Source organism: Amphiprion ocellaris, chromosome 1, assembly GCF_022539595.1.
Source record: "Amphiprion ocellaris isolate individual 3 ecotype Okinawa chromosome 1, ASM2253959v1, whole genome shotgun sequence".
NCBI lineage: Eukaryota > Metazoa > Chordata > Actinopteri > Pomacentridae > Amphiprion > Amphiprion ocellaris.
In genome coordinates this window covers 33,825,396-33,840,593 of record NC_072766.1, presented here as the reverse complement: position 1 = coordinate 33,840,593, position 15,198 = coordinate 33,825,396, and the positions used below count along the sequence as shown (strand labels likewise).

Below are 15,198 nucleotides of genomic sequence, written 5' to 3'. Positions count from 1 at the left end.
CAGAGCAGAGAGTAGATGGCAAGAAAGACTCAGAAAAATGTAACTAAAGTGTCTGAGTATTCTGAAAAATGCTACACAAAATGTATTATTATTATTATTATTATTATTATTATTATTATTATTATTATTATTATTATTATTAATAATAATAATTATTATTATTATTATTTAAAAAAACATACTTGATCAATAAAATAGGTGCAGCATGGCTCAAAATGTTAGAAAGAGGAGCAACTTGTCAGAGTTTGTAGAGGTTCTAAAAATGTAAAGCGTTAAATGCGTATAGCATGTGGAGCTCCCATTGTTTTCAATTATTGGTAACACGTGTGCACCTTGACAGATTCCATTTTTTCCCAATTTCATTTTTTTCTTTTTTCATAATTAATGGCATTACAGCTGTTCTGCTGCACAAAAGACATATTTGCGTTCTCTGTACTTTTAACCACAGTTGTGTTATTTCCATAGAGTTGTAGAACTTTAAATTGTGGTGAAAAGTGAGCCCACAATGAGTAGAAATTTGATGGGAGCAAAAAACACGTCAACTGCGTCAAGTTCAAAGCTGCTTGGTGCATTCATTAAACAATATTTGAAATACTTAGTATTTATTCAGCTCAGGTTTTCTATAATTACTATGTGTATTCAGTCAATAAACAAGGCAACAAAAGACAAGCTCACCTTGGATGGCTCATCACGGAGCGCTGTCACTCGTCCCTTTTGAGGCCGCCTCAGTACAAGAGCGCTGCCGTAATGGTCTGAGTTACTGTCCATCATTGATGAAGCCGACACTGGGTACCTGAAATCTGGGGTGCTGCCCAGCTGAGACCGCCTGCAAAAGCATAAACATACCAGTCAGTAAACATAAAAAAACAGATGCCTAAAGCTGAAACAGTGAAAGCTGCCAGTTAACTAACTTACCCATGTAGTAAGGAGTTGCTCCTGCTCCTACCCTGCTCATTTTCTGCCCTCATTGTCTCAATTTGGATGAGGAGCTGCTCCTGTAGGAGAAAATATATGCAGGTATCTTTGTTATGTGGTGAAGAAACAAATTCTGGAGCAGTAAAGGAAAGGAATAGCATTACTAGAGTGTGTAAAATATCAAAAAATACACATAAGGACCCATTAGTTTGTAATAGCAGGAAAAATTAAGCAGCCAATGACACTGTTCCCTTTGGATGCACATTATGTCTGAACATCAAAATCTAGCATTCCTCTTTAGAAGCATCACTGATTGGCAATAGCCCTTCAGAGATGAAACGTGCCAGCAACTAACATTTATTTTTGTTGCTGATTAATCTTCATATCAGAAAGTGCTTAGGATTCAGAGGGTTAAAGCATGACTACTTTTCCCTTTAAAATAAAACAGCATATTGTTGTTTCTATATATTGGCTTTCAATTGCCAAAAAATGCATCAATAAAACAGTTGAGATGGAAAAAATATGAATGTCTTGCTTTGTTAATTCCAGGGGCGCTCTTAATATGTGTAGCAGGAAACACCAATTCTACTAGTTTGTCTAGAATCCAGTGTGCAATCAGAACAGTTGGTAAAAGGCCAAATTCTGCCTGAAATACAGACACAAGTGAGAAATCAGCTGAAAACACTTGTTTACCTTCTCATGGTGAGATTCCTCAATCAGTTTCTTGGTGTGCTCCAGTTCTCTGATCAGGGCATTCTGAAGACAGACAGGAATAACACACTGACAAACTGGCAGACAAACACTGGCTGAACTACATACCATGACATATGATGCTGCTGCTAACTACTCGTGATCCACAGACAGGAAAAGCAACGAATATTTGAGCAATTATTAATACTGTGTCCTCAGCTTGCCTGCTTGTTTGTATTCAACTATTCAGAAACTTGCTTGTTGCAAAGATATTTGGTTTTCAATTTGATTTGAATATTCTGTTTTTATCCATCTCATGTCTGATCCCTAGGTTTTCTTGGAAAAAGTTGCAAATGATTTAAATATTTACAATAAAACATAAGGAGTAATATGGGAATGTCTGGGGCACCAGACAGTAGTTCAGTCTAATAATAACTTGTACATATAAAGAGAGAGACAACATATATCGTAGCGGAGTTCTTTGTTTATGGATGCAAAACTCATTAACGCAGGCAATGGCCTGAGGAAACTGGATTGTCCCCAAACGCTCCAGTATTTAATGTCTTTTCTCTGATGTACACAACTTTCAACTTGTGGAACACCTGCCTCCTAAAGCTTGAATATTTACTGTTGATAATGGAGGTCAAAAAAGGTATTCAGGAAAGCCCTGCATCTTTGTTTCTCACACCTACTTTAGAATTTTTTGCTCGAAACTCTACTAATCACCTTATCCTCCAGAGCAGACATCCTCTCTTTGAGATGAAGCTGGAGTCTCTCGTTGGACTCTGACAGGAGCTTATCCACAGTTTCAGACAGACGCTTGTTGTGCTCCTCATTCATCTTCTCTCGCTGTCGTGCCTATAAAACACAACACTTCAGTACAATTCACATGTTAAGACAGTATCAACTGCAGTAAAACTGTGAAGAGCAGATTTTCCCGTTCTTACCCTGAGCAGTTCCTGGTGCTTCTCTTCCAGCTGGGCCTCCAGCTGCCTCAACCTCTCCTCAATATTGCCATGGCGTTCCTCGGCCTAAAAGTGGGAGGCAACAATAAAAATTTAAAAAACATATTTTTTTCTGTATCAAGGTATTTCTGTGGTTTGGTATATTCAATCTCTCAGGGCTGAAAGCAAAAAAAAGCTAGGCCTTTAATCCTGGAGAAGGACCTAGCTAAGAAAAGGCCTGAGGAAACCTGGCCATGTTTGAGGTTATGGGGACAAAGCTCAAGTCCTTCAAAAGGATGGAGTAACAGACAAACACATGATGTGAACTTCCAGCTAAAGGCCAAAAATCATACACTAACTGCATAACAAGAAAGCAGCAAAGCAGCATCACCCACAAACATTACCACCAAGCTCACACTACAGGAGTTTCAGAATCCTAACATATTTTGAAATCTAGTTGAATCATAAAGAGCTGGTGAATAAATAAACTGATATTGTGATACTGCTATTACATAGTGATACTAAAGAAAAACATTTATTAGAATAAAGTAAGAAAAAACACACTTCTGTTAGAAATATTGATGTTGATGTAGAAAATGCTGTTATGTCAATTAATAACAGTAGTTCTAATACATTTCAAATATTTGTGATATTATCGAATCGGACCAGATGAGACTGTGAGCAGTTCTGAATGCTTCAGACTGGATCTGTAAAACCCTAATATTACCAAATAATCTCAGCAAATCATCAGTTCAGGCCAAGGTCACGGACCAGATTTCTCCTGCGATTGTCAAGGGGGTGAAACGGAGGTAAATCAACCTAAACTCCTGTAGTCTCAGCCTGCCATTGAACAAGAACAGCAGCTAATGCTTCCCTTGACGTGGCTCTACCATGGAGGTTTCATCTAATCAATATTTCTTCAGCAATTAGGCATGCTGAAAAATTCTATCATTGTATATAAGCTGATATTCCCAGTATACTGTCTATTATTTATGTAAAAATCAACAGGCTAGTAAACATATTTCTGTAACACAGTCTGTGCTAGTTTTGCAGTGTCTCCAGCAGTCTTTGAGCAAATCAGATGGCACTTCCTGTTTGTGTTAGATACTAAAAAGTAGAGTTTGTGTGTTTGAGGAGTGGTGCCAGCATGAAGCACAGCTCACCAGCAAATAAAGCACAAATACACAGGCATATAGGCACAGACAGATCAAAGCCTTTTTCCCTAAATATTGATGGCAATTTGCTATTGAGTCTGATACTGCACTTAACCAGGACTTTTTTAATCTTTGAGTTTTCAAGCTTCTGAGATACATAATCACTTCTTTCTTATTTGTGCAGATGAAAATACGACTTTCTATTGGTCTGGTTAAGTTCAGCAGCAGGGCAAAACTGAATTTCCCAGCATCCACGACCAGGAGGATGGGTTTATGCATAAAGCTGGTCTACCTTCTTCAGAGTCTTAGTGCCTTTAGAGCCACATAGAACACACTAGGGGTTTGACATGGAGGTGGCACAGGCAGCATGAAGACCACACAAAAAACAGCATGACAGAAACACAGACAGAAATTAGAAAAGGAGAGAACAAGGAATACATTTAATCTCAGCTTCAGCGCAATTAAATGTAGTGGCTGAAGGGAGGAAGTGCAGATTAAACAATGAGAATTTGAACAGGGAAACCAACTGACAACATGTAGTGGACGAATACATTGATGATCGTGACACAGTGCTACAGGCATCTCCATGAAAAACAGAGTGGAATGATGGATGATTTTTCCCCATGTCGTGTCTCTGAGCTTCGTAGAAGCTATATTAAACATACCAAACAGTTCATTTCATTTCTAAGCATGTCTGTCTAAACTTTGTGGCTAAAGCAATCCAATGCATGGAAAACTTGTTTGGGTTGCATGCTATACTTTGTGTACTTCCTTTTTTAATTTCATTTCAGTTAAATCTCCACTATGTGTCCATGTCCTGGGCAAGGTTAAATCCATATCATTTACGTTGCTTACTTTTATGTGCGTATGTATGCTTTTTTCAACTGAATAAAGCAATTCAAATAAATTAAATCTCACAATCTTTAAATCAAAAGACTGAGATGATAAAAGTGACAAAGATTAAATATTAGGTACATAATGTCTGCCAGATCCAACTCTAATAAGGTACTAAGTTGCCTGTCCAAGTTCAGCAGCAGCAAGTGTTGTCCAGGACAAAGACTCCCACTATAAATGGATAAAAACAGAAGCCAAATTTCTAAAAATAGGTCACAGTGGATATTTGGAGTAACATAAACAATGGTTTCCTCAGCAGTTTCTGCAGGGAGTTCCTGGCTGCTGCAATGTAAAGGAAGGAATCTAATAATCTGGGGTACATTGTGTGCACCAGTGAGTCTGTTTAGTTTGGATCACAGTTAGAAGAAATGTGATTTTAGTCAGTATATTGATTAGGAAATCCTAATTCTAGAATATAAAAAGGTGGGTTTAGTGGTTCATAGGACAGTGGACAGGTGCTAATACCTTCGTGAGGGCAGCGACTCTCTGGGCGAGCTCAGCTTCCACCTCAGGCAGAGTCTCTGCCTTGCGGATCGTCTGCTGCAGTTTCTGCTCAGCCAGTTCCAGTTTCTCCTGTAGTTGTCGGTTTCTGTCCTCAGTCTACAGCAAACAAACCAAACAGTCATTAGCAAACATTTTAAAGACACATCTGTCCTACATCCTGACCTCAGTTTTTGCTTTTAGCTTCACAAGGTGTAGAGAGTGGCAGGAAATACGACTGTAGGCCGGAGACAGAGAGAGGGCGAGACAAAGGGAGACAGGGTGAAGGCATGGGTCAGGGTGGGGTGGGCAGGAAGTGAAGAAGAGAGCATTCAAAATGACACAAAGACTGACAAAACCCACAAGAAAAAGAGAAGAAAGACATCTCCATCTCCAGTGAGTACATGTAAAGAAACAAGCCAGTGTCTTCAAGGCTTCCCATTCAGGGCCTGCTGCGCTGGACAGTGTGTGAATATAGCAAGAATTCATTAGCAGGAGTCTGAAAACTGCCAAAGAGAACTGCAGGCGATTCCTGCTGGCAGACAGCTCTGAGACTCAAACACCAAAACCAACACATGCTTCTAAGTCTGATTAGAGGCCGCAAATTACAGACAAACTGGTGAAGGCTTCACTAACTCGCACATCTAATTGGTAACCACACAGCAGGTGATTTTTGAAGGTTTAAGCCAAAGACCAGAGTTTTCCTGGTTCAGAATGAGCTTTGGATGGATGGCTACACACAACACTAAGCATGATGGGTCTGGTTACAGTAAAAACAATGATTTGTGGAATTATATTTAACAGAAATCTTTGCGTTTTCCTGCTATTTCGGTCTATTTTATACCTAAAACTGTCTATTATGCTCAGCAAATGAAACCCATATTAACAAAACTGGTTTAAAAAATAAATAGCCTTTTTTTTATTCACAATTTTTATCACTTCCCTTTTGGCCTTGCTAAAACCTCACAGGGGATGCCAAAAATTTCTCAGTGCAAGAAAAACTGTGGAAAACCGGGCAAGATCCCTCAATGACATACTGTTATTAACCCTCTAAACCCCAAAATCTACTGGTTGGTTTTAAAGATTCCTACATGTCTCATTTTTTAAAAATCACCCAAAATAAAATGTTTAAAGTAAGCAGATTCTGCAAAATAAATAAATAAATAAATAAACAAATCTGAGTTCCTTGGTGGAACTATGAAGTAATTACTGACTGAGCTGCAACCAACAGTCATGTGAGAAAAATTCAGGGGCTTTTTAGATGCACTGGACTGAACTGCAGGCAATGTTTATACAAGGCAGATAGATGACAAATTAAATAAAAATGTAAGCAGTATAATAGCTGTAGCATCGAGGGGCACTGTGTTTTTACAGTATTCTGGACAGAAATCTTCACCTCTTCACAGTTTTTAAAACAAAAATGTCAATTATGTTTAAACAAGGAAACTCCAATTAACAAAACTGGTCAGAAAAATTATCTTAATTCTAAAATTTTGTTATAAGGGCACAAGCTAACACTTATCTGCAAGAAAAGTCCTGAACAGTATAGGATTTACTTGTCTGAAGAGGGAGTCCTTATTGGCCACTTCATTCTCCAGCTTGTCGTTGAGGTCATGGACGGAGGTAGCCTCCCGCTGAGCTGCCAGGTAGCGCTTCTCTAAGGTGGTGATCCTCTCCTCCATATCTTCCTTCTGAGCCATTGACTGCACACAGAAACATTTGCATCAGTGTCCTCCCATCAGTGTTTGCCTCTGACCCTGGAGTCCTGTCTTCTGACTTGGCACAGAAATTAGTACACTGGAAAATTTTGCTCCATTGGCAGAATGCAACTCAAATAGATAAGAGGTAGCGCTGTTAAATGTAGGCCGTTTTCCACTGCAGGAACTTGTGGGCCGTTTTAGGGCAGCACAAATTTTTGTGCATGTTCCAACTGCAGGAAACACCCTTAGAGAGGGCAGTTTTAAGGGGAGAATAAAGCACCTACTCCAGGGTAGGTATTTATAACTAAACCCTGAAAAAACTGCTGTGTGGGTCTCGACACTGGTTGGTTGGTTTCACTCTGAGAGGATGACAAGCATTTTTTTCTGTCCTCATGCCATCCTCATACCATGATAACATAAAACTATCAATACAGCTTAATGTAAAAGCCAACTCTTGTTCTATCTCCTACGTGCTCATGAAACTAGAGTTTTATCCAGGAATTATCATCTCTCGTTGTTTTGGTGCAATCACAGTCAAAGCTGTTGGATCTTGCACTGCAATGGAAAGAGAAAGGCTGAAAGGGCCAATAAGATGGCCAGTTACAGTAAACGTTTCCGCCTACCCACACCTGCCCCAAGTTCCTGCAGTAGAGAGCTGCCTTGTATGCATTTAAGCACTGTTGATGTTGACACTACTGACAATGCCCTGGCTACAATCTTTATACATGGTCATGTGTACAGAAAAAACAGTGTAAAGGAAATACATTTTTAAAAATTGCATTTGTAAAGTGTTTACAAACCCGTACTATAAGTCATCTTCAGCAACACCCATGACTAATATTTGAAAACACAAAACTTCTGATACTTTTACCCTATCATTCATACTCCTCTGATATTCTACAACCATAAAACGAGATTACTTCTAAAACAGAACTAAAACACTCATCTGGGTGGAGATTGTTTTCATAAAAAAACACATTAGTGTGGATGGAGCCTTAGTATTCCAAACAGATGCTGCTGTCTCTACCTCTCTGAGGTCTCTCTGTAGCCGTGTGTTCATGTCTTCGGACTTAATGAGGTCCTTTCGGGCTGTGTCCAGGTCCTCCTCCAGCTCACTGATGCGTGATGCCATGGCAGCCATGCGTTCCTTCATCTGGCCCAAATCCGCAGACTGACGGTCCACTACCTCCTGGAGTTCGCCAACTTTACCAAACCCAGGCCCACACTCCTCCTCTTGACTAAGGGAACCATCCGACGACCGCTGTGGAGGCATTTATGTAAGTATTTTTGCAAATGCACAAAACATATACAGAAATAATTTCTGCTAATTACAGCATTACAACCATTCAGCAAACTTCTTATGCACACAAGAATAATGTTAATGTTTGAGAATAGTCACTTTTTCAACATTTTGGTCTCAGAAAGAACCGCATATTTACTTATTATCTGAACTATCTCAGTCTCAGACAAAAAGGATGTTACTTTCAAGACCAATTAATACAACAAAAGCGGAGCTATCACTAAACTGCCTATGCTTTGTCAGATTTATATTCTATCATTATCATTTTGATTGGACGTAAAACTTCCTCCTTCAAATGAAAACAAAAACTCTGACTCATTTCAAACTTGAATCTTTTGTTACTAATTGTTCCTCCTCACACACACTTCAGGAACATAAATGCAGGAGACGCTGTGGCTGTCGTCTGTTATTAAATGTTGCTTCCTAAGCCGCAAAGTGTTCATCTGCAAAACAACCTCAAAAATTTAAAAAACACACCCGACCTGATATTCTGCATTTTTTTAACCAATTAACATTCTTCAGTCTTTTGTCAGTGCTTGCATGTAGATGACACAGTACAACACATTTTAATCATTCCATGTCAGAAGAGGCATGTTTATTTTTTTAACTGGCATAAAACAGAAAGTAAAATGGTAAGATCAATGAAGATGCAATAATGTAAACATTATGAATTGATCTTAAGTCTTAAAGTATCTGCTATAAATATTTCTGGAAAAAAAAATGCTGACAATAATTCTAATGAAATGCATCTCTCTTCTGCATTTTATGAATATTCACATTACATATTACAGACAATAAATTACAGTACAAATATCCAGAATTAATGAAATTGCTTCAGGTTTAATTTAATTACCGCAACAGATGCTCAGCATTTGTTGCACGCAAGCAACTGTGGCCTTGTTGTCTGCTTGGTTTTCACAAACATGCCATTTTACATATGCTGCTGAGTAACCTCACCTTGCCATTAGTGCTTGGTGTGTTTTCAGAGTTGTGGTTGACCTCGCTGGTTCCATCTGCCAGCCCTCTCTTCTGACTGCTCTGCTCCCTGAGGTAAGCCAGCTGGAGAAAACACCAGTTTGTAAGCAGCCTGTTGAGTCATTCATTCTAAACAATTATCAGGTTAACCACCAAACCAAGAGTGCAAACCTACTTTTACCTCCTTTTATCTTTTATGATGCTATTTTTTCCTCATTGCACTAAGAACTGTGTGTGTGGCTTAGAGACACAAAGAAGCATAGCTAGCAGCTCAAAATGGCCAGAGTCTTGAGTTCAACCCGCAACTATTCTGGTTAGAGATTCACATGAATACATTCCATGTCAAATGGTCCATATGTAAGAAAACAACTGCAAAAAGCTGCCTCGCCTAAGGAGGTAAACTCCTTAATAAAACCAGATAGTGGCAAGTGGCTGATTTTGTGTGTGTGCTGGTGTGCATGCATGTGTGTCTAGTCCCAGGCTAACTCCCAGGAACAAGAGATGACTGCAGCATGAAGCATGGAGGAAATCTAGGACACCTCCCTGACATCCTCTGGGCCCTTTAGTCAATCTTAATCCCATTCAACACACACAGGACTCAAGAGTTTTTATCTCTTTGCATGCATGTGCACACAAGAGACGTGATTGTGAATCTCTTTACGTGGATTAATGTTCAAATAGAAAGATTCTGAAAGGATGTCATTTGAAATCAACATTCTCTCTCCATTCAGTTTGTGTCAGCACAGATAAATGGAAGGAGCACATTATACAGATATTATTGTATTTGTTACTATAGTGTTCAGGTCAACTGGTGTCTCGGTATTTTGGTGAATCTGCTCAAAATACATCTAAGATTAAAAATTGGCTTTACATCACGTCATAACAATATTACAATGTATTGTGGACAATTTACTAAAATGCTTGTATACAACAAGTGGGCTGGTCAATTGGTTGGTCAATTTGCTTTAATCCAGTCAAATTCTCATTGGTCAGACAATCTCTGGTGTTACTTTCATAAGCAGAAACATGCTACATCCACAGCCGTTTGGAACTAATCAACCATTTTAGGCAGCGGGAGTAACAGACTACATGTGAACACTCCCATATTTTCACAATTTCAAACTGGCCCAACCTAATGAAGACAACTAGATTTCACTTCTTTATCGTTTACTGATCATTTAATCGGCTCCAAACTGACATCAAGACAAAGAAGTCGACAATGTGGCTACGTTTTGGTCAAACAGATGACCAAAAGTCATATGTGAACTTTGCAAAGAGCTGTTAGATGACAGGTCATCTAAAAGCAACAGCTAACTTGTCAGAGTTATGTTCATCACTAGTTATTTTTCTGGATCACCAGTTAGTAGTTATTTGCAGAAATCATACGAATATGGGAAGCTTGTCTTGTTCTTATCATTTCAGTATAAAATGACAAGGTTTAAATGATTTAATAAGCCACAACTACAAGCTTTATATGTTGACAGTAAGGCTAGCAGGTATAGTGCACTCAGAACACAGTGGCCTACTTAGTTAACCGACAAATAATTTGCATGTTTTATTTTTGAATTGGTTGAAAAGCAGCTAAAATTACAGTCCAACAAGATTATCTTCAGCTCATTACAGTCCTATTGCAATAACATGGTCTGACAGCTAAACCACCTTAACTTTGAATTTTTGCAAAGCTCCTCAACATAAACCATGCAACCATTAACTTGCTGTAAAATGAAACTCTTTCAAAAAGCTTACTGTGCAGGGTGTCCCAATAATAGCCCAAATACTGCTCTAGTAACAGCACGTCTGTGGCTAGACAAATTACGACAGCAGTGACATTCAGTGGTGGGAACCATCTGTTTACTGTATTTTTTCTGTGGTTGAATTGGCAATGTTCAGCTGGGCGTTACATTTAAGCCCAAATGTATCACTCACCAGGTGCACATATGCTAAACATGCAAAAGCTGAGAATAACTTAAAAAAAAAGGCACATGAAGTGATTTGATTAAATCAACTTAGGCTCTCTTGGGTTGTTCCAGTAAACATCCCTACATGTCATAAAAGCAGCAAAGCTTTTTATACTTTGATCTACAGCTTGGAGGTTGTATTGGTATTAAGCTGAAGACAGAATTTAATTTAGAAGTGAACTTTTAAAGACTGCTTTTAATTACAGCACACACAACTAGTAAAATCGTAATTGTTTAACGTTAAATGTATTTTGCTTTAGACTTTATTTACTCACTTTAGAGCATCTGCCCCATTTGCAAATTTTAGTGTTTCTCTTATTACTGTTTGTAGTTTACATTTTAATAACTTTATAAAGCAAATTATCTTTCTTAAAGAGGAAATTTTAATGCTTTCTCTACTTCTCTGTTAGCATATCCTTTTGTGTTTCACCTTTGCTGTTCCTGCCTATTGTAACTTGGCTCATTGTCACTGAAAAACAGGACACTCTTCAATGATCTCTCAAATATAAGTAAAGGTTGAACAAATGAATGAAAGTAAACATCTCTTTAGTTACTTTCAATAAATGGTGTTTGCTTACTTCTTTGTGTGAGATGGTGAGCTGTTCCTCCAATGCACTGCATCGTTCCAACGCAACGCGAAGTCGCTCCCTTACCTTGAAAAAATGAAACAATTATAAACAAACACAATAAATCTATATTTTCCACACATTTTGTCACCTTGCAATATCAAATATCTATAGTTTACATGTTACCATATACAATTATGTGTACCAGTGCAAAAAGAAATACAAAACAGTACCTTCTCATCAAGGGCTTTGTGGTGTTCAAAAAGTGACTTAAGGGCTTTGAGGACCTCCACCTCGCTTGAGACACCTGCTGGAGACTGAGCCTGTCTCTTCACCACCGTCATCCTCAGACTGCGCTCGTGTCGAGACACCAGGCACTCCAAGTGCTCCAGCAAGAGCTACCCACACAACAGACAGTGTTAACAGGTCAGAAATGTGTTCACACAAACTTATTTTCATCATCAGTTCAGATCTAGACCAGCTGATCTGCTATCTGCTATTTTCTCCAAAGGAAACAAATGTGCAAACCAGTTACACAGAAATCAGCACAAAAAGCTGTAAGTAATAAGTTTTCTTGCCTGTGGTTGAAATAGTTTGATGATTAAGCAGTTTGCCACGCCCATAAGCTTTGACAATGGTGTGGATTATAAGATAGAAACTGATTAGTCAACCAGCATTATGACAACCATCTTTACTCTTAACAGAAACACGCAGGCTATCCAAACTTTCCTCATCAATGGTTGTGCGGCTGTGTGTGCAGCAGCACATTCTACTAACCCGTGTGTTATTTCTCTCAGCCTTCAGCTCTGCAATCTCCTCCTCTTTCTCCAGAAGCTGCTCCCGGCACACATTCACCTCCTTCGTTAGTGCAGCAAACTCCTAGAATAGGAAGGGACAAGTTCAGTAACATGTAACCACTACTTACTAAGCTGTTTTTACATTAGGGCACAGCAGTGCATGAGAAAAAACATGGTTGCAGCAGGAAGATTTTATATTTGAGGCTGAACACTTTGATGAAGAAATTATTTCTAAATCCACAGCAACAATGTCATGTCTGTTCCTACAAGTAAAAACATGTTCTTAGACTGCTAACACACACACACACCGCAATATAAATTTTTCGATCGAAACAGCACAATTTTGGCTAGAAGTGAGAACCCTAAAATGTCTGATGTGCATGACTGTCGGTCACAGTCACGTCTGTCATGACTTTTTAGTTGGCCCGAAAAGAGTAGAATTTGTGCTAATTTTTGCATGACACGTGAAGAACAAAGTAATTTTAATCAAATAACACAACTTTAACCTTAGATTTTTACTGGTGTTGTACAATTATAGTTGATATACTATGATTTTTAGGGACAAAATATTTTTTTGCACTTTTTCCACATATAAACAAAGAAGAGGACTTTCACCTTCATGTTGTGCTACTTTCTTTCCTGCTAATGTACATAACTACATCAAACAAAATTGTGCCCAAAATGCCTCACTTTCTGCTTACTGGTGGAGTATACAATTTACAGCTGTTCCCCAAACACCACATAAGCAGTTAGCTAGGAGGCTGCGCACAGAGAAGCCTGCAGTCGTCACTCACCTACTGGAGTACGGCAGCTCGGACCAGTTCAGTTCAGACCAGACCAAACATTAATTTGAATAAACCATAGTTAGGAGTCCTTTACCCAAGTTGAAAAAAATGGTTTTATCTACATGGGTTCTCTTCTATGCCCGGAGCATTTAAAAAGTCAAAATTTCAGTCAATCATGTTCATGTTCATTTAATTGTGGGAAGCTTTCAATTGAAGTTGATGTTTCAACATATTCACTCACTGTTGATGTATTGACATAAGTAAAATTAGCTCCTGCCTCACTACCCTCTGTGTGGTTCCTGAATTTGACAAGATCACACTGCAAGCAATGACAAAAAAACAAAAAATCCCTGTTTCTCCTTTCCAACAAGGGTATGGCCATGTTTACATCAGAAACAATGGATTTGGACACAACAGTCACTCGCTGTCTCACAGTTACTTTAACCTCTTTGCACTGTTTTGATGACTTTCCAGGAGAGTTAATCTATAATAATACAGACTTGTTGGTTATGATAACATCGGCCATAGTTTGCTAAGACGCGTACAGCAACAAGATTTCATGTTTAAAAAGGAAGAAGAGAGTGAAACACCATCAGATAATTCTGTCAAACACCTCTTTGCCCGCAAGAAACTGCAGAATATATGATCCTGCCACTTTGTGTACCTTCCATTACTCTCACATCTTTCTCAGGTTCTTTTCAAACAAATGCAGTTATGCACATACACTGACTGATACACACACTGCTTTTAGGGATTATATGCATGGTTGGATCCCTAAAGAATGTGCCATCCTGATTTTTTGCCCTGTAGCACAAGCACCCTGAGTGGTGAGGCCTTCTTGCTATGTTTCCGAGGGTAGGAGGGTGGGGGGCGGGGGAACAGAGGGCTGCTGGAACTGATCGTTCTTTTCAGGCCCTACCACAACTATTCTCCCTTCCCTCTACTCCAGCCTCTGAGCTTTTCCAGCGCTTGGCACAGATTCTGCTCGACTAAAGGAGTCAGAGGGAGTTCGCCATTGGCTACAACCAAGGTCTCCTCTCTCTGCTTGCCAATGAGAGACAGTAAGAGGCAGGCCCAGGGGTAATTACAGAGTGGCTTACTTCCTACATTCCAGAGCAGGCGCTGAGGTTCAGTTATACAGCAACCTTGAGATTTCTCTGTGTCTCTGCCATTTATGACCCTCTTCTTCTCCCTTATCAATCTTTAATTCATCAGAAATCACACTAGGTATAAGCAAATGGCAAAGCTTGGTTTTAGCTTACACACTTGTATGGTGGAAATGTGTAAAATGAACCACAAAGAAGCATTTTTAAGCAACTATCAAATCTTAGTGCAGTACATTGTACAAATCATACAAAACCTTGAGATCTAACCCAGCATAGGCCATCAAAACCAACCCACAGGTACTCCCACCCGCCCTCTAATATGCACAAGCCCATCTACTTCAAAAGCACATAACATAATATTAGAAGGTTCTTTTAAGGCTGCTGCAATTAGCCAGCGTTATGTTGACAATGAAACATTAATATTTTAATTTAACAGCTTTTTTTAAACAACTGAACTCCAAAAACCACCTGAAAGTTCCATTTCTTTTAAAATAAAGAAATAAATAAATCAGAAAAATTCAACCATTGATCAGTCACAAACTGTAAAAAGAAGAAGGATAATCAGTTTTTAACTCTCCAACAGTCTTTAAAAATCATGTATGACTTGAGGTATCTACTGGAGAAATTAACTAAATGAAAGTTTAAAAAACAGTCTGTACCAGATTCTGTAAAAAACAAAAATAAATTCTCTTAAGCACAGTCCACTAGCCAAGAAATACTCATCTGCAATCAACAGACACGCAACAAAGAAATTCTGAGACTTTTCATTGAAACTCCAGGATGTGTTTACACAGAGCAGAGAGAAGGCAAGACTGAAAACAAATTAGGGTGGCATTTCCATAATAGCAGACTCTATACACGTCATATATACACAGGGCTGAAATAATTACACACCTGTAATCACATCAACTTTGTGTGTGTAGGATGTGTATAT

The 15,198-nt window shown here is 38.8% G+C and overlaps 1 protein-coding gene across 11 annotated transcripts in view; it reads right to left on the bottom strand.

Annotated features, from left to right (window-relative positions):
• ppfia1 (PTPRF interacting protein alpha 1) overlaps positions 1 to 15,198 on the bottom strand; it is a 55,647-nt gene that overhangs the window by 23,961 nt on the left and 16,488 nt on the right. For all 11 annotated transcript variants that reach the window (XM_055016300.1, XM_055016319.1, XM_055016279.1 and 8 more), the window contains exons 3-14: positions 12,354 to 12,455; positions 11,810 to 11,974; positions 11,589 to 11,663; positions 9,035 to 9,136; positions 7,805 to 8,038; positions 6,634 to 6,780; positions 5,063 to 5,197; positions 2,553 to 2,636; positions 2,332 to 2,463; positions 1,609 to 1,671; positions 916 to 995; positions 676 to 826 (exon numbers count right to left, since the gene is read on the bottom strand). In XM_055016300.1, coding sequence (XP_054872275.1) covers positions 676 to 826; positions 916 to 995; positions 1,609 to 1,671; positions 2,332 to 2,463; positions 2,553 to 2,636; positions 5,063 to 5,197; positions 6,634 to 6,780; positions 7,805 to 8,038; positions 9,035 to 9,136; positions 11,589 to 11,663; positions 11,810 to 11,974; positions 12,354 to 12,455 — 1,470 coding nt within the window. The remainder of the gene's footprint in view (positions 1 to 675; positions 827 to 915; positions 996 to 1,608; positions 1,672 to 2,331; positions 2,464 to 2,552; positions 2,637 to 5,062; positions 5,198 to 6,633; positions 6,781 to 7,804; positions 8,039 to 9,034; positions 9,137 to 11,588; positions 11,664 to 11,809; positions 11,975 to 12,353; positions 12,456 to 15,198) is intronic.